At 26.1% G+C, this 20,000-nt stretch overlaps 1 protein-coding gene across 2 annotated transcripts in view; it reads right to left on the bottom strand.

Annotated features, from left to right (window-relative positions):
* Window positions 1-20,000, bottom strand: part of LOC100214462 (leucine-rich repeat serine/threonine-protein kinase 1) — a 194,574-nt gene that overhangs the window by 171,867 nt on the left and 2,707 nt on the right. For both annotated transcript variants that reach the window (XM_065792717.1, XM_065792719.1), the window contains exons 2-3: window positions 16,017-16,057; window positions 5,235-5,409 (exon numbers count right to left, since the gene is read on the bottom strand). In XM_065792717.1, the coding sequence (XP_065648789.1) occupies window positions 5,235-5,409; window positions 16,017-16,057 (216 nt within the window). The remainder of the gene's footprint in view (window positions 1-5,234; window positions 5,410-16,016; window positions 16,058-20,000) is intronic.

Raw genomic sequence — 20,000 nt, 5'->3', positions numbered from 1 at the left:
ATTCAGCAGCTGGGATGACAAAATCTCTCATTCTTTAAAAAAAAATCCCATTGTATTTTAACAGAAATATCCATTTATTTACAGAAACATGAGATGAGTTTTTTCCGTTAAATAACAGGATGTATGGTCATAGCAGCTGACGCAAATTTTTCATAAAAAATGCAATATATTCTTTTTAATGTAAGGCTTTAATAAGCTTTACCAAATTATAAAAATAAATAAAGCTAAGTTCTAAAGGGTTAGAAAAAAATAAAAGAATTTAACTTGGTAACTATGGTAACTGTGGGACTTAAAATCTGGATGAATATGGATGTAACTAACTACTGTAGGACTAATATAGAATTTATTAATTATAAATAAACTGGCTTATAAATAATAATTAAAAATGAATTAGGCTTTTCAATAAATTTTTTAGGTTATTTTAAACATGATTTGTTTTTAAATGTGTTTTTTTTTTCTAAATGGATTGTAAATGAAGATTTTTTTAGAACCTGACAATATCAAAAGTGGTGTGGAATATATAGATTCTTTTAATGAGAATTCCTATAAGATATTCAAAAAAAACTTTCAGCCATTGATGAAAAAGAAAATGATATAGCAGTTATTAAAAAAAAAATGCAATAGCAGCATTTCTACAAAGAACCAATAAAGTATTCTATGAGCTATGTGTGCCAGCAATAAGAAATATAGTATATGCAATAAATTTGATTTATTTCATATACTATGGAAAAAAAAATTAAGGAAAAAGAAATTTTTCAAATTTTATTTGATATGAAGAAAACTTCTTAATATCAAATAAAATAAAGAAAAAAGAATAAGTGCAAAGTGGCATAAGTGGGAACTGGCATATGTGCAAATACTTGCATAAGTGTGCCAAAAGAACTTGCAAACATTGGCATAAGCGCGCCAAATAAAATTTCCAAACATTTGCATAAGTGCAAACTGGCATAAGTGCGAAGCAGTTTTGAAAACTGGCATTAGTGCGAATTGGCATAAGTGCGATAAAAGATTTTGCAAACATTGGCATAAGTGCAAGCTATCATAAGCACAAAGCAGTTGCAAAAACTGGCATAAGTGTGAACTGGCAAAAGTGCGAATGGGCATAAGTGCGCCAAAAGAATATGCAAACATTGGTATAAGTGTGAACTGGCATAAGTTCACACTTATGCCAATGCTTAAGAACTTATACCAGTTTGCACTTATGCCGGTTCGAACTTTCAGGGACGAACCCAGACCTGTTTTAGTACTGCTTGAGCGGTAAAGGTGCCCAAAAAATAGCGCCTAAAAATTATTTTAATTTTTATGAAAAATAGAAAAAAAAATTTCACTTTTAAATGCAGTAGTATATAAATAATTTTCAGTTTATTTTAGCTACCTCATTTTTTTTTTTTAGGACTATAAAATGAATTAAAAAGAAATTGCTTTTTTACATAACTTAACTTTAAAAACTTGTTGCAAAATTTTATAACAATTGTATAAAAAATTTGCTTTTTTAAAAGATAGAAAGATTTTAAAATATCCATTCAGAGTAAAGTTAACTTTGGTTTTTTAATAATTGAGAGTAAACTGCTTTTGATAATAAATGAAAAATAGTAAAAAATTTCCTCATAACTCTGGCGCGAGTCTAATTTTTGAATGAATGAACTTTTGATCTTAAGCTTGCTATTTTAGTTTAAGTAAGGAAAATGAAAAAACGAAGCAAAAAACTTTTTCGACGAAGTTTCTTTTCAATATTCTTTTTGACTTTTAAAATAATAAAAATAAAGATTTCAGTAACTTTTTAAAAGTTTTATTAAAATCTAATTAAAATAACCCATAGTAAATGCAATTTATTTATTAAACGTAATTTTTTAAATTATACTTAATCATTAAAAAAATATATTTTTTTACATATGTTTTTTAAAATACAATATGCTTTTTAATCAAAAAAATATAACATTTTTAAAATTATGATTATCATAATTATCTCTTCTTTAACTATCTTTAATTTAAAAGGCACCTTAAAATCACTTTGAAAATTATTAAACTTTAGTAAAAGTAAAAATTTTAAATTTAAATCAAAATTTTAAAATTAAAATAATAGTAAATACGTTTATTAAATGCTTATGCTTTTAATTCAAATACAAGATGTAAAATTATTTTATTAATTTTACAAATATTACGGGATTTAATATATGTAAATATATTAAATATATTATGTAATGTAAATATTGATTAAAAATTGTTTAAAGTATTTAAACATTTAATTACTATTTATTTAAAACATTAATAACTACTAAAATTAAATTTTCTAAAATATAGTTAATAAATGTTTAAAGTACTTTAAACAATTTTCAATAATTATTTACTGATAGCAAGGTATTTGCAACAAAAGCGTTTATTAAAGTCTTAAATAAAATAGCTTTCTTATTGTATCTAAAGTAACATCGTCCATAGTAAATTCATGTATTCAAAAAAATGCCTGTAAATCAACTCCTTATTATAGGATAAAACTAAACAAGATAAACATAAATGATTATTGAAAAAATGATGATTAAAAATTATTGTTGCGGCACCTGTTTAGGGAAGAAGGAGGGGGGACTAAAAAACATCACCCCCTCAATGTTGCCGAAAAAAAAGCGGTATCCCAGCCTTTCACAGGAAGATGTGCGATCGCACGCAATTATATGACCAAGCAAAAAAAAATTTGTTTTAACGATTTGACCACGGCTTTTCACATATTTTCAAAATTTAAAAATGCGTTACAAAAACTTACTAAAACTTATCTAAAAAAAAAACTTTAAAAAAAGAAAAAAAAATCTTAATGAAAGAGAAAATAAAAAAAATACTTAACTAAAGCAAAAACACACGCACAAAAAAAAACTCATCAAACTAAAATGCTTAGTCTATTTAATTTACACATTAAAAAATCACTTCATTCTTTGTTTTAACATTTGTACTTTGTTTTTTGTTTTTTAATATGTTTAAAGATAAACATTTATCATAAAAAATACATAATTATACAAGTAAAAAAAACAAACAGTTTTTAATACTTATTATAAAAATTCATTAGAAGTGTTTTGTTACTTCATTAAAAAGCGTTTCGATAATATAAAAGCATTTAAGATCAAACTTATTTAATTGTAACGGCTTTCTAAAACATTTGTCTTTTTTTTTTCAACCAAATTTTGTTTATCTTTTCAAATGTATTAACTTTAATTATTCTTATATTAAAATTCGTTAAAAAGACTTTCGTTGTCATAGAATCTCATTGTTTATAAAGACAAAACAATTTTTAATAACGTTTATTATAAAAAATGCACACTTAAACAATTTATATATTATAAATTAAAAATATATATACAACTGCCAATTATACTTATAAAAAAAAGACATTATCAGTAAACTGTTACTTTATTTAAAAGCGTTTCGCTAATATAAAAACATTTGTTCAAAGTTTTAATGTAATTTATTTTACTTAAGGTATAATTCAGAATATTTTTCATTCAGCGTATTTTTACAATGTTTTTTGAAATAGCCGCGGTCAAATCATCAAAGCAAAATGTAATTTGCCTGGTCATATAAAGACATGCGATTGCATGTCTTCCTGTGAAAGACTGTATCCCCAAATAAACTCTGGGTTCTTCACTGACTTATGTCAGTTTTTGCAACTGCTTCACACTTCTGTCAGTTCCCACTTATGTCAATTCGCACTTATAATATTTGCAAATTCTTTTAGCACACTTATGCTAGTTTGCATTTGTGCTAGTTTTTGCAACTGATTCACACTTATGCCAGTTTGCACTTATGTCAATGTTTTCAAATTCTTTTAGCGCACTTATGCCAGTTCGCATATTTGCTAGTTCGCATTTGTGCTTGTTTTTAAATCTTAAACTCTGTTTTCTCATAATTTTCAAATGAGTTGGAATTTATTTAAGAAATATATTTCCAAAAAAATCTAGTCAAAAACATACAGTTACAGATGAATGAAACATTCTCACAAAAAATAAATGTATATCTCCCTAAAAATAGCTCCACAACTTAAATGACTAGTTAAGTAATTTTTAATTTGTATTTTTATGCAGAAAAATAATTTCATTATTTCGCAGTTATTATAACTATTTTACAAAAATATGAATAATTACATTTATTATAATTGAAAAATAATAACTTAATCTGCCAATTTAATATATCAAACTCTTATTTTTTATATCAAATATTATTTAATATATCAAACTCTTATTTTTGAAGAACGGAAAATAAAGTCTAGTTATGCTAGAACTTTTAAAAACTTTAACAAATGTTGCTAAACAATTTATTGCTGAAAAATCAGCACAAATTTATCACATTATTTTTTGATCACTTCTTGTAACATTAAAAAAATATATATATTTAAATAATGAAAACAAAATTTTTTACTTTTAATTCTAGGGTGTGAATGTTTTTTAGTTAAAGCAGGAATATGAAAATATTAGAAAAAATAAAAAACAGCAATCAACATGTCAATCAATCAACTTGTTAATCAGAAACAGAAAAATATTAGAATAAAATAAATCCACCAATGTCAAAATTGCCACAGTGTTTACAATCATTTTCTTTACCAGCAGATTTGAGAAGTAAAAAGCAGTACAGGAGAGAATGAAAAAAAAAATTTTAAATTAAATTAAGTTTTTTCTAAGATAAAGGTCAGTCACATTCAAATAAATTTAAGCAATTTTAAATTCCAAATGCAGTTTGCTGTAATGTTACAAATTACAATCTCAAAAAGAGAAAAAAAGCAAAGGAACTCGTAATCGAAAAATGCAAAAACAATTGTAAACTCACAATGCCATTGCAAATTTTTGCTGAAAAAGAAACTGATGATTAAGTGAAACTTTATTTACATAATGACATAATTTTAACTGTCATCAACTGAATTTGCAAAAAGACATGTTTGTCAAGAAGATTTGCAATTAGTTATAATTTTTTTTTTTTTTTTTGTCAAATTTTAAAATTATTTAATACATTTTTTTGTTTTTTACATTAATTAGTTTTAAGAGATTTCTTCAAATTTTTAGTACTTAAGTATTTTCATATTTTTTCAACAAAAAAAAAAAAGATTCAAAAAAAATTAAACTATTTGATTTTTGTTGTTCAGAAATCGTTGATTTTACACTTTTTATTAAGTGTGCTTAATATAAAATAATAAAAGTATAAATTAAAAAAATATGCTTAATACAAATATTAAGTGTGCATGTGTAATTAAAAAATTATACCAATAGCTTCCTTGATAAGATTAGCACAATAACGGCCTTCACGTGTACAACTCGCTTCTGCAAGTTCAAGTGCTGTTTTACCACTACTATTTTTCAAATAAAAATTTATTTCATACTCAAGTAACGCAGCTATACATTTAGGATTTCCATTAGTAACTGCATGATGAAGTGGTGTCTATAAAATATAAAAACCAATTTCAAACATTTAAATATTTAAAAAAAAATAGTTAAACTAATATATTTAAAATTAAATTAGAAAAAATAATATCCATAAAATCTGTTGCTATTCTTTATTAGAATAACAAAAAAGATGTTCAGACTTATGTACATTAAGCAGGTTTCAGTGTTGTTGCCAACTATTTAATAATGCTTTAACTACCTTTCACTTCTTTGGCAATTAAAAACCACTACTGCTCTTTTGTTATTTTTTTAGATATTTAAAATTAGTAGCGCTAGTCAAATTTTAAAACATTGAGCTACTAAATCTTTTTTACTATTAATAACATCATCTACTTTAGATAACAACATCACCCTGATTTTTGTCACCTCACCTAAAGACGAAGGTGAATTGTTTACTAAGAACTTCATCTACATCATCTCTTGATTCCACTAGTTACTATCTACCTGATATAGCCGACAAACAGGTTAATTTTTTTCCTGGCTTTCCTATCACTCCAGCTTCTGTATCTAAAGTGATTTCCTGCTTAGACTCATATACAGCTTGTGGTACAGACAACATACCTGTTATAGTCTTGCAGAAGTGTTCTTCGGAGCTGTCATCTATACTTTCAAAAGTATTTAACAAGTGATTATCAGAGATTTGTTTTCCAGCCTGCTGGAAAGCAGCATCTGTTATTTTTATTTTTTAAAATTCTGGAGAGTGATCTGACTTATCTAACAACCATCAAATTAGTCTTCTTCCTATCAAAAGCAAGGCTTTTTAGTTTTTAATTAACAAATGCTTAATCTCTCATCTTGAATCTAATAACTTACTTTCTGATCATCAATATGGATTTTTATCTCAATCTACTGCTGATTTGTCAATGCTAATAACTGATAGGTTTGATCATGCATTAGATAGACGTGGAGAAGCTAAAGCTATCACTCTCAACATTTCTAAAGCTTTTAATAAAAATTGGCATGCTGGTCTTCTCCATAAGCTTTCTTCTTATGGTGTATCATGTAACATCTTTAAGATTATTGAATCCTTCTTTACCAGCTGCAGTATAAAAGTTGTCTTTGATGGACAGCACTCTTCCTCATATCCTGTAACTTCAGAGATTCCTCAAGGTTTTATCCTTGGCCCTATACTCTTTTTAATTTATATCAACAATCACCCAGAAATTCTCACATCTAAAGTGCATTGTTTGCCGATGATACTATCATTTATTTTTGTCTTGATAAGAAGCCAATAGTCTCTGATTGCTTGGAGGGGGCATTCTGGCTTGAAAAGGATCTTTCTTCTGCTTGGGGCTCACAGTAGCTGGTGAACTTTAACTCAGATAAAACTCAATTTTTTTCAGCTAATCTTTATTGCAATAATCTAGATCTTCCTATATTTATGAGCAGTAATGTACTCAATGAATCATCTACCCTTCTTCTTTTAGGATTAACTCTTACTTCTAATCTTTCATGGAAACCATATATCAAATCAGTTGCAAAATTAGCATCTGCTAAGGTTGCATCTCTTTATCGTGCTTACCACTTTCTTACTAAGGATTCTATTCTTTATCTCCATAAATCTCAAATCTGTCCTTGTATGGAATACTATTAACATACCTGGGGCGGATCTTCCAATGATGCCCATTTTCTTTTAGACAAGGTACAAAAATACATTGTAAACATAGTTAAACCTGCTTTTGCAAGCAGGTTTGCAACCATTATCACATTGTCATAATGTTGCTTCTTTTTCTCTTCATCTTGTCTTCCTGATTTTATAATTTATTATACAATATATTACTTATTGATTGACCTAATAATTGAAATTGAAATACTTTCACTTGGCCCTTCATTCACATGGTTCTTCATTTCATTTGTTCTTCATTATTTATTAAAACACTTGGCAGTATCAATTTTAAGAAGTGTGGGTTTTATTTTTTGTACAGCCAAAAAATGCGTATTTCTGGTTTCTCTTTGGATAAGGGTTCGTGCCCTACTGACCACTGTTTAACATCCTCAATTTTTCATTAAACTTACGATTTTCCCAAAAAAGTATTAAACATAGATTTAGTAAACTTATAAAAAATGTTTAGTATGGTGGTTTTATCTTATAATATCTAAATATTGAATTTAATCTTATTGCTCCTGCTGCTGCTGCCGTTACTCATTTGTGAGTGTTTGCACAGAACTCACGGCGACCATTACACTCAAAGTAATGGCAAAAAGAGTCACAATACTCTTTTTGCCATTACTTTGAGTATATAATAATCTTATACTGCTTATATAGATGAACAGCGTGGTGCAATACTCAAATAGCCTGCTGTCGAGGGCTTCAGTATATACATTGACTGACAAAATAGCCTGACTCGCAGTGGAGTGTTGCTACATCAACTGAGGGTTTGGAATGGGGCAGCAATCTTTTCATTCATTATTTTTCATTTTCTTCTTTTTTTAAAAAAGCTGTATCGATTTAGATAAGCAAAAAAAGTTAGCAAGTACTCACATAAATATGCTATAGTAGATATATATATATATATATATATACATATATATACATATATATATATATATATATATATATATATATATATATATATATATATATATATATATATATATATATATATATATATATATATATATATATATATGTGTGTGTGTGTGTGTGGGTATATATATATTTATAAATATATAGATATATTTACATATAAATTAGTAAAAACGCTTATCTAATTTTTAGTTGTCTTTAACAGGGTGTTTCTCCATCAGTAGGTTCATCAGGAAGAATGTCTAAACATCAAAAAGTTCAAATTATAGAAGAATTATTTCACAGGAAGTTGGGAATTGTTATAATTAATTATGTAATAACTGTAGTATTTTCCAACCAGGAAGTTGCCTCAACTACATTAGATAATTAAAAAATCATGAGAATTCTCATGATTTTTTTAATGAATGAGGTGGACAAGATGGAGAAAATCATCAGGTTTGATTGAAAGAGCTTCAGATTGGATTATCCCTGTATAACATTGCAAAAGAAGCCAGAGAGTTTTGCAAAAGTGAATTGACTAGAAAGACATTAAACAGGAGGGACTACAAGTAGCTCTGTGAACTAATTATCTTCTATTAATTAGGAAATATACCAGGGTTTCATTCTACAAATAGAGTGCTAAATGTTCTTTAAGAACGTTTATGTGAGCACTCTATTTGTAGAATACATTAACATAATTTATATATTAAGCTCCAGGTTTATACTTGTTGAGCACTCTGACTTGTATTTTACATAATATAAACTTGGAAACTAACAATTGTAATTATTCCTAAAAAATATCTCAATCCCAGACAAAAAAAGTTATACTATTACTTTAATTAAAAAAATAGAACACTTTACTAAAAGAATTCATTGGAAAGCCCATTTTTTCTTAGAATCTGAAAACAACAAAAATCCTATAATTGAAAATAACCAAAAAGTAAATTTTGGATTCAAAACAAAAAACGCCCCACCATTTATTCCCAACCTAGAGAACTTTGAAAAAGATTTATTACACTTGATTGAAACGATAAAATTTCAAAATATTAACAATGATTTCCAAAAGGAACTCAAATTAGACATTAATAATATAAAATCAAACCCTAATATTTTAGTTTTTGCTGATAAAACAAACAACATATACCAAATTGCCCCAGATAATCACTATAAATTACTGCGCGATAATAATTCTAATAATTACGCAAAAGCCCAGAAAAACTTGGAAAATTCAATTAATTTAGAAGGCCAAAACATTGCTAAAACAATTAATTTAGAAGCTAGAATTAAATCAGTCACACCAGCACAAGCATTTATCACACTAAAAGATCATAAACCAAATTTTAAAAATAAACTCCTTTGTAGGCTACAAAAAGTGAACTAGAGCACGTTTAAATTAGACGAAATAAATAACATTATTCAAAAAAAATTAACTTTGCAACAGTGGAAAAATACCACTGATAAATCAGTTTTCTAAAATTAGTAATAAAAATGAATGCACATTTATACAATTTGATATTAGTGATTTTTACCCGTCAATTACAGAAGAAATTTTAGATAACAATAGAATTTGGAAAAATCCACACTGAAATTACAGTCGATACTATTCATCTAATTAAACATTGCAGAAAAACTTTACTCTATTTATAATATAATAACAAGATGTGGAAGAAAAAAACCACATGAATGCTTTGATGTAGCAATGGGAAGTTACGACAGAGCAGAAATTTGCGAATTTGTAGGCTTATATATATTAAACTCCCTAGCTAAAATAGTTCATTTTAATCAATGAGGCTTGTATCGCAAAGATGATTTAATAATGATGCAAAAAAAATCAGGGCCTCAACTTGACAAAATCAGAAAAAATATTATAAAAATTTTCAAAAACATTGGCTTCCAAATTTAAATTTAAATTTAACATTAATTTAAAAACTGTGAATTTTCTTGATGTCACATTTAACCTCTCGAAAAATTCTTATAGGCCTTATAATGAACCTAATAATGAATTATCGTATATTAATATAAATTCAAATCATCCTCCTCAAATCTTAAAACAAATTCCTATTTCAATTAATAATAGACAAATTCAAAACTCTTCTAATGAAAATATTTTTAACTCCTCCAAACGCGTGTACGAAGCAGATTTAAAAATTTCGAGCTAAAATTAAAAAACAAAAATTGCAAAAAAGCGAAATAGAAATATAATTTGGTTCAACCCTTTGTACAGCAAAAATGTTTCAACAAATATCGGAAAAGCGTTTTTAAAATTAGTTGACAAACTAATTTTAAAAACGCTTCTTTCCTTTAATAAATTGCACAAAATTTTTAACAGAAACACTATTAAGGTAAGCTATAGCTGTACAAAAAATATTAAAAGAATTATAAAAGGCCATAATTTTGCATTAATTAATAAAAATAAATTTCCCAAAGAAAAAAATACTAAAAATTAAAACTGCAAGCAAAAAATTGACTGCCCTATGAAAGGCAAATTTTTTTTAAAAAATATTATTTATAAATGCATTGTTTCCTTGCAAAACAACCCTGACAATATATTGGCTTAACCAAGGGCAAATGGAAAAAATGTTATGCCAACCACAAACAATCTTTTAAACATAAAAAATACTCAAAAGTGACTATGCTATCAAAAAATATTTGGCTACTGAAAGAAAAAAATATTAATTTTAAATTAAACTGGTCTATTCTAAAAACTGTGCCTGTCTAAATAACATTTCCGAAAAATGTATACTATGTTTACAAAAAAAAATTTGAAATTATTACTTGTTTAGATCAAGAAAATTTACTGAATAAAAAATCTGAATTAATTTCTAAATGCAGACATGAAAATAAGTTTCTTTTATAAAATTATAAAAACAAATGACCAGTCTAAAATTATCCTAATTCTAAAGAATTCTTCTCATGATTTTTTAATTATTTAATGAAGTTGAGGCAACATACTGGTTGCAAAATACTACAGTTTTTACATAAATAATGATAACAATTCCCAACTTCTTGTGAAATAATTCTTCTATAATTTGAACTTTTTGATGTTTAGACATTCTTCCTGATGAACCTACTGATGGAGAAACACCCTGTTAAAGACAACTAAAAATTTGATAAGCGTTTTTGCTAATTTATTAATGCTCTGTTCTTTAAGAACATTGAGCATTCTATTTTTAGAATACACTAACATAATTTATACATTTTTTTTATTTATCATAATTTATATATATTTTTTACTTATACATTTATTTATACATAATTTATATATATATTTTACATATTTTATACATAATTTATAGATATATATTTATATATATATATATATATATATCTATATACATATATATATATACACATATATATATATATATATATATATATATATATATATATATATATATATATATATATATATATATATATATATATACATTATTGGACAAAACATTTGCAACAAACATTGAACAATTCTAAAAAGTGTTCCTAATTTTACATGTCTTAAAAACAAAACGAAATATACTACCACAGCAAACAGTTCAGGAGTCTGGAGTCATAGCATGCCATGACATGAGCAATTAGCTGACAGGTGACAGCACACAGGCAGAATTTCATTGACAAGCGCCATTTTGCAGCAGACAAAATAAGTGCAGCTTCTTTGATTTGTTTCATTTTCTTAAGTCTGGTCCGTGTCAACGTCACGGAAGTTTTTTAATAATTAAAGGAAGTATCCAGAAGTTTCCAGAAGCATACAGAAGCTTCCAGAAGTTTCCAGAAGAAGCATCTGGAAGCATCTAGTAGCATCCAGAAATATCCAGAAACATTCAGAAGCATCCAGACGCATCCAGAAGCTTCCAGAAGCATCGAAAAGAAGCATCTAGAATCTTCCTGAACAGGTTCACACAGGTTCATTTTACTATATAAGAGACATGTAAATCGACATGTAATTCAGTCAGTATATGGAAGTCAATCAGTCAGTATTATTAAGACAGTTTATCGAAGTGAGTTTTATCAAAGTGTTTTATCGAAGAACGTCAATACAAGAAGTGAAATACAACAAGTGTTTCATTACATCAATACAGTCCACATCCAACTAAGACGTTGTGTTCCACAAAGCATTATTGTATCATCACAAGGTAAATGTAACACGGTAAGCCTTGAGAAGCGTGATTATTTATTTTTATTATTTTTATGACTTCAAGTGCAAAAATGGCTCCCCACAGTCTTGGATTGGAACTAAGAAAGAAAATTATTGGCGATTACGTAAGTGGAATGTCACAAAAAAGTATTTGTGATAAATATCGCATGAAAAAATGGACCGTATCAAGACTATGTTCCAAATATCGTTCTACGGGGAAGTTGGCAGCAGATAACAAAGGTGGAAGACCGCATTCCACCACTTCTAGAGAGGGTTCTTTGATCATCAGATCCGTCAAGAAGGATTCCTGGATATCATCAGTCAAGATACAAAAGCAATTAGAGCTGCCTGTGTCGGACCGAATAATCAGACGACGTGCTGTTGAAGCCGGATTGTTTTCTCGACGCCCTGCAAAGAAACCGCTGATTTCATTAAAAAACCAGAAGAAAAGACTCCTGTTTGCTACATCTCATATTGACTGAAATGTGCAGAAATGGCGAACTGTCCTGTTCAGTGATGAATCGAAGTTCAACATCATTGGGAGCGATGGCATTTGCTGTGTACGTCAACCGGCTGGAAAATGCCTCAATTTACGTTACTGCCATAAGACTGTGAAGCATGGTGGAGGCAATGTAATGGTCTGGGAGTGTTTTTCTGCTGACGGGCTAGGTCCAATACATCGAAATGATAGAATAATGGACTGTTTCATGTATAAAAATATCCTGAAAGATGTTATGTTACCTCATGCTGAATGGAATATGCCAATAAAATTTCGATTTTTTCGGATTCGCCACGAAATATTGATAGCGAAATACAGCTTGGTCAACATTTTGTCGAGTTGCACTTGTTTTGTCCAGAAGGAAATCAACTTTTTTTAATACTTTTGATTAATTTATTAATTTTCGTGTACGAATAATGAACTTTGTGATGAATAAAACTTGAAGAACTTTGTCTCTAAACAGCTAAATAGTTATTTCTCTAAATTGAAAAAATGCAGCACTTTTAAAGAAAGATACTAAATTAGCATTATTTGGTTGTACTCGTTTTGTTCGATACTGTATATACATATATATATATATATACATATATATATATATATTTATATATATATATATATATATATATATATATATATATATATATACATATATATATATATACATATATATATATGTACATGTATATATATATATATATATATATATATATATATCTATATATATATATATATATATCTATATATATATATATATATATATATATATATATATATATATATATATATATATATATATATATATATATATATATATATATATATATATATATATATATATGGGTGATTCCATGGCGGAAAATGAAAATGTAGTCAAATTTTATTCTTTTTTTCGTCAATTTTTAGCAAATGAATATTTATTTAAGTCACTTTTGTGCCTCCGAAAGTTACGGTTTTTCTCAATGTCACATGATAAAAAAGGTATCAGTGTAAGATGTTATTTTAACAATGAATTTATTTGGATAATCGGAATTAATTTAGCGTGAAAATGGAGCTAACATGTTTAAATTGTTGTTGGTCAAATTAATAATTTTTAAAATATATATATTTTAAGAAACTATTGCAATTTTCATGTAATGTAAGTTAACAAAAATATAATAAAGTTTTGTTTTTTCTAAAATTTAGTTTAAAAACCTTAGTTTTTTAATAATATATGTGAAAGAATATTAAATGTTACGTTTTTACATATGAAGTTTTGAATAATGATGCTTAGTTAAAGCACATTTTTATTTTAAATTTGTGTAAAGTTCTGGCGCTTTTTCATTAAGTTTTTGTCTACAAAATGAATTACGTCATTAAGTAAATCATGTTGGTATGACAAGATTCTAAATGAAACTTTTTATATTAGAAGAATTTGGAAAAAAAAATAATTTTTTTTGTTGTTAATTAAAATTAATTATATTATCGCTTTTTTATTCATTTATGTATTCTTATTTTAGTTGACATATAAATACACATAAATAAAAATATGAATTAAATAAATATTTGTAATTTGACATTAAAAAAAAAAAATCTATTTGCTATTCTCCTAATATATAAAAAATCAGTTAAAATCGTTTTTATTTTTGTTTTAGTAAAACAAATCATTTGTAAATGAAATTATGGGTCATCCATAAAGCACATCACCCTATATTTGTCAATTCTTAACCCCTTACCTCCAGTCACAAAGGATCACATATACCAGGACCCCTCTCCTAACTGCGATAGCAGTTTTTACGTCAAAAATATTTTAAAAGATTTAAATGTAAATACTTTGCAGCATTTTAAAAGTTCAACCTAATGAAAATAAGCCAATACGCCTAAACGTAAGAAGTGTAAATAAAAACTTCGACAAACCAAATATTTTCTTATTTAAATGATTCAAACAAATATTAATAAATGTGTAATACTAAAATAATTTTTTATACTTGCTCTTGGTCTTGCGGAAAAATTTGTTTTTGATACAATATCTTTCATAAATGTTATGAAAAATCACTCCGGAAGAGTGCCACCAGTTTTTAAAAATTTCCTTTGTTAACTATTTTTAACGAAATAGTTCGATACTTTTGCAATTCTTTTGTTATGTAACTCTAACTCTTAATAATAGATATAAAAAATCCACAATAATAATAGCTCAGTAACGTAAGTTAAATACATAAAAAAAAACAGTTTATTTTCCTTAGCCGATCACCTCTGATAAAATTTTATACATTTTTTAAATTATTATATAATTCTCAACATCTTGTGAAAGTTTCTAATACAAACCGCTTTTACTGATTCGCAGAAATCTGACCTAAAAGTTGAAGCAATTTTTTACCTTGTTTTCCGTGTAATATAAGTTGTGGCATTTTCAGTAATAAGTTTGCCCTTTTTTTGGCCAGACTCAAATTTTATTTAACATTTGATAAAGTTGTTGCTCATGTAGCGTAAGTAAAAAATGGAATTGCCTACATGTGTGTGTGTGTGTGTGTGTGTGTGTGTGTGTGTGTGTGTGTGTGTGTGTGTGTGTGTGTGTGTGTGTGTGTGTGTGTGTGTGTGGTGTGTGTGTGTGTCTATATATATATATATATATATATATATATATACATATATATATATATGCAATTCCGCGAGAATGACGGTCATAAAATTTGACACTCTTTAAGCTATTAAAAGTGAACCGAAAATGGAATCTTCTTGAAACTCTCCAGAAATGTAAAATACTATCATATAATTTAGTATTTAAAAAATACAGCATTATCTTTAACTTTTTTCAAAAAGTAACTCTACGTAGCATGATGGTTGTAACGCTTACTTTTTACCACTTCTGAACAAAACAACTTTGTCAGTCTTAATGCAGCGAAAAAAATCATTTGGTGTGTATATTTAGCACATATTAATATTATTATATGCTGAGTTTCATAGTTTTTACTTGAAGTTTTAAAAGCATTTTTATGCTTTTTTTGTCATGACAATCATAACTGTGACAGTGGTAACAAAAAATCCAATTCTTAAAAACAACAAATAAAATGACACTGTCAATGATATAAGAAAAAAAGTATAATTGATTATTAATGACCATGTTATTATGTTAAAAAAATGAGTTTATATATATATATATATATATATATATATATATATATATATATATATATATATATATATATATATATATATATATATATATATATATATATATATATATAAACATATATCAAATAAATTTATACAACATTTGAAAATAATCATTTAATTATTATAATTACTATAATGAAAGTTATTTTTTTAAGATGCAAACATTTTTAAGAAATAAAGAAAAATTTTTTACACAGTTACAAGTATTATATAAATATAAAATATTATATAAATATTGCTATTTTTATTGAAAAAAATATTAAATATCTTAATTGTTTGGCAATTAAGTAACTTTTTAGTAATATAAAAACATACCGAACACTGATCTCCAATTAAAGAACATGCATTTGGATTAGCTGTAAATAAATGAAACCCATAAATATGGAAAAATCAAATTTAAACAAAAAATAGTTAATATTTGACATTAATAACATACATTATTACTCATAGATGTAAATAAACAAAGAAAACTTTAATGCAGAGAATTATTGTAAAACTGTTAGGAAATTTGTTAATTATATTATAAATACAAAATAGTAACCAAAAAAATGAATAAAATATTTTAATTTTTTAGCAAACAACCACAAATTAAAGTTGGAAGTTACTGAAAGAGAAAAAATGAAGATTGTAGAGCAAGATAATGATTGACAGACAACTTAAAAGATTGCAAATTATATGAATCAGGAAAGCAAGATGAAGGAAGCAAATTCCAAAGAACTAATGTTCAAAGAAAAAAACTAGATGAATAAGAGTTTTTAGAGCACTTAGGAACAGTCACAGAAAAAAGATGAGACTTCATTGAATGACGAGTAACACGAGAATAAATTTTTGTAGATGGCACAAGAGACACTAGCTCTTTAGAGCAGTGCCCATTATAGTATTTGTAGAAAAGAGTAAGAGAAGCAACATTACTATGATGTGAAAAAGGTTGGAGGTTGGCTGCAAGAGCATGTCCAACTATGTTTATAATACATTTTTGCACCTTGCCTGAAAGAGAATAGGGCATCATTAGAAAATCTGCCCCAGATATGGCAACAGTATTCCATACAGCTGGATTTGAGATTTATAGAGATAGAGAAAAGAATCCGGAGTAAGAAAGTGTCGAGCTCGATAAAGAGGTATCTCTTTATCGAGCTCGACACTTCGAGCTTTACCTTAGCAGATGCTAATTTTGCAACGGATTTATTATATGGTTTTTAAAAAGATTAAAAATAAGAGTTAATCCTAGAAGATGAAGGGTAGATGACTTATCGAGTACATTACCGTTCATAAATATAGGAAGATCTAAACTATTACCATAAACACACATACCGTTCATAAATATAGGGAGATCTAAATATTACCATGGACACACATAAATATTTAGAAATAATACTTGTTTGCAAGGGTTAAAAGATTTTCCTATAACAAAATTAATTGTATATACAATGAAACACTTTAAGGGTTGTATATACATCATACTAAGTACTTTTCACTAAAACCAGATTCTCCCATTTGGAAAGCAAAGCAATGTTTATATTGTTTTCTTCATCCAAGTAGTAGACAACAGCAAAAATAAAATACGACAACAAAAAAAGAATTAAAAAAATTAGAATTACATGATTTTATATACTTTTATATATTATATTGTATATATTTGTTATATATACTTTTATATATTATATTGGTAATAAATATGTTTGGATAAACTTTTGTATCTACATACTTAGCAGTGATTTCAAATTTGAAATAAAAATCTAAAACAATTTTATGGTATTAATTTTAGAAATATTTATTGAGTTTTATATGTTTATTGTCTCATCAGCTAGAGATGACACTATTTGTGTACTTATATATTTTATTATGCCAAAAAAAATTCCATGTGCCAACTTTTTTGCCTCATAAAATAAAATTTAATTTTATGCAATTATAAGCTTATGTTAAGTTTTTGGTTTAGGCTTACTTTACTCATTAAAACTAACTTCTGAGTAAAAAAAAGATGTAAAAATTTCATTATTACATCTTTACTTTAAAATGATTATAATTAGTACAAGTAATTACAAGATAAACATGCATATAAAGAAGCATTAAAAAAATATATTTGTTCAAAAATATAAAAAATTGTTTTAAAACCTAAATTTATTAACTAAAAATTTGTTTCCAAAATGTATAACATATATTTTTAATACTGTGGAACAAAAACTTACACTTCCCCTTTTTTATTAACATTTCATTCCCTTACCAAAAAAAAAACCCTAACTGAGATTATTCATGTTAATTTTTTTTTTAAAGTTATTTCAGTTTATTTCATTTAACACCAGTTTAATTTATTGAATCAAGTGAAGTATGTAAGTATTTATAGTATTAATTAAAGCTATCAAAATTATTTCAATTTATAACCAAAAAAAAAAAAAAAAAGTAAATTTGTCAATGCAGTTTTTTTCTTTTTTTTAAGCTAACATATCTAAAAAAAAAAATTTAATTTGTTTCAGATTAGTAATAAAACATTTATAGAATTTTCAAGCGCATAGCTAAAATTTTTAACGTAGAAGAAAATAAAGTAATTTGAATAATTAAATCCTTTTCATTAAATGTATATCAAACAAAATAACTAACCCCCTCTTTTTAATAAAAGTTGTTATATCAAGTTGTTATTGATGAAGACTAATGAAAAATGACAAATAAATGATTATTATTGAATGGTAAGGCACAAATAAAGATTTCAAAAAAATGTTAAGATGTAAAAAAATATTTTGAATTAGTTTGCATGCAAAAAAAATTTACATTTGTATAAACAAAATAAATTAATAAGTTAACCTAATAAGTTTAGCTCTCGGAATTATCAGAAATCAGAATCAGCCCTCGGAATTAGTAAAAACGAGGTTGCTAATGTATTGCCAAGCTTAAACTGTTAGAGGTCAGCATCAGGTCGGCAAAAAAACTTGATGCAAAGATTTTACCATAAAACATAACGAAGGAGGTTGGCAATTTTTAGCCAACCTATAACACTTTCAGGTTAGGTCAGCAATGCTGAATGCTGACCCTAATTCCTAGGGCTGATAGATATGTATATATAAATAAATTAAAAAAAAAAAAAAAATATATATATATATATATATATATATATATATATATATATATATATATATATATATATATATATATATATATATATATATATATATATGTATGTATGTATGTATGTATGAATGTATGTATGTATGTATGTATGTGTGTATGAATATATATCAGCCCTTGGAATTAGGGTCAGCATTCAGCAATGCCGACCAAAAAGTGTTTTAAGCCAACAAAAAATACCCGACATCATTTCTATGTTTTATGGTAAGACCTTTGTATCAAATTTTATTTGCCGAACTGATGCCAACTTCTAAAGGATTGAGGTCGGTATGTATGTATGTATGTATGTATGTATGTGTATATATATATATATATATATATATATATATATATATATATACATATATATATATATATATATATATATATATATATATATATATATATATATATATATATATATATGTAAATTATGTTAGTGTATTTTACAAATAGAGTGCTCAATGTTCTTAAAGAACAGAGCAATAATAAATTAGTAAAAAACATTTATCTAACTTTTATCTTCGACTTGAAGTTTCACCATTGCTGGATCATCAGGAAGAGTTACTAAATCTCAAAAAAAATTCAATTTATAGAAAAAAAATATTTTACAGGAAGTTATAAATTATTATAAAAAATTTTTAATTACTATATTTTTTTGTTAACGGGAAGTTACAGAAAGTAATTATGAAATAATTTTCTTTGGAATGGGGATAGTTTAATTTGGTCATTTGTTTTTATAATTTTTTAAGAGGTATTTATTTTCGTGCCTACATTTAGAAATTAATTCAGATTTTTTATTTAATAAATTTTCTTGATTTAAATGAGTAATTATTTCAAATTTTTCTTGCAAACATAGCATACATTTTTTGGAAATGTTATTATAGGCAGGGGCAGATTTTAGAATAGACCATTGTAAATTAAAATTTTTATTTTTTTCCTTTAAATCCCAAATATATTTTGACAGCATAGTCTCTTTTGAATAGTTTTTGTGTTTAAACAATTGTTTGTGGTTGGCATAACGTTTTTTCCATTCCCCCTCGGTTAAGCCAATATATTGTTTATCAGGGTTGTTTTGTGAGGAAACAATGCACTTGTAAATTACATTTTTCGAAAGGCATTTTCCATTTAGAGGGCAATCTATTTTTTGTTTACAATTACAATAATCAGTGTTTTTTTCTTTTATATGTTCATTTTTATTAA

Source organism: Hydra vulgaris, chromosome 03, assembly GCF_038396675.1.
Source record: "Hydra vulgaris chromosome 03, alternate assembly HydraT2T_AEP".
NCBI classification, from domain to species: domain Eukaryota; kingdom Metazoa; phylum Cnidaria; class Hydrozoa; order Anthoathecata; family Hydridae; genus Hydra; species Hydra vulgaris.
This window is presented reverse-complemented; position numbering and strand designations above follow the sequence as displayed.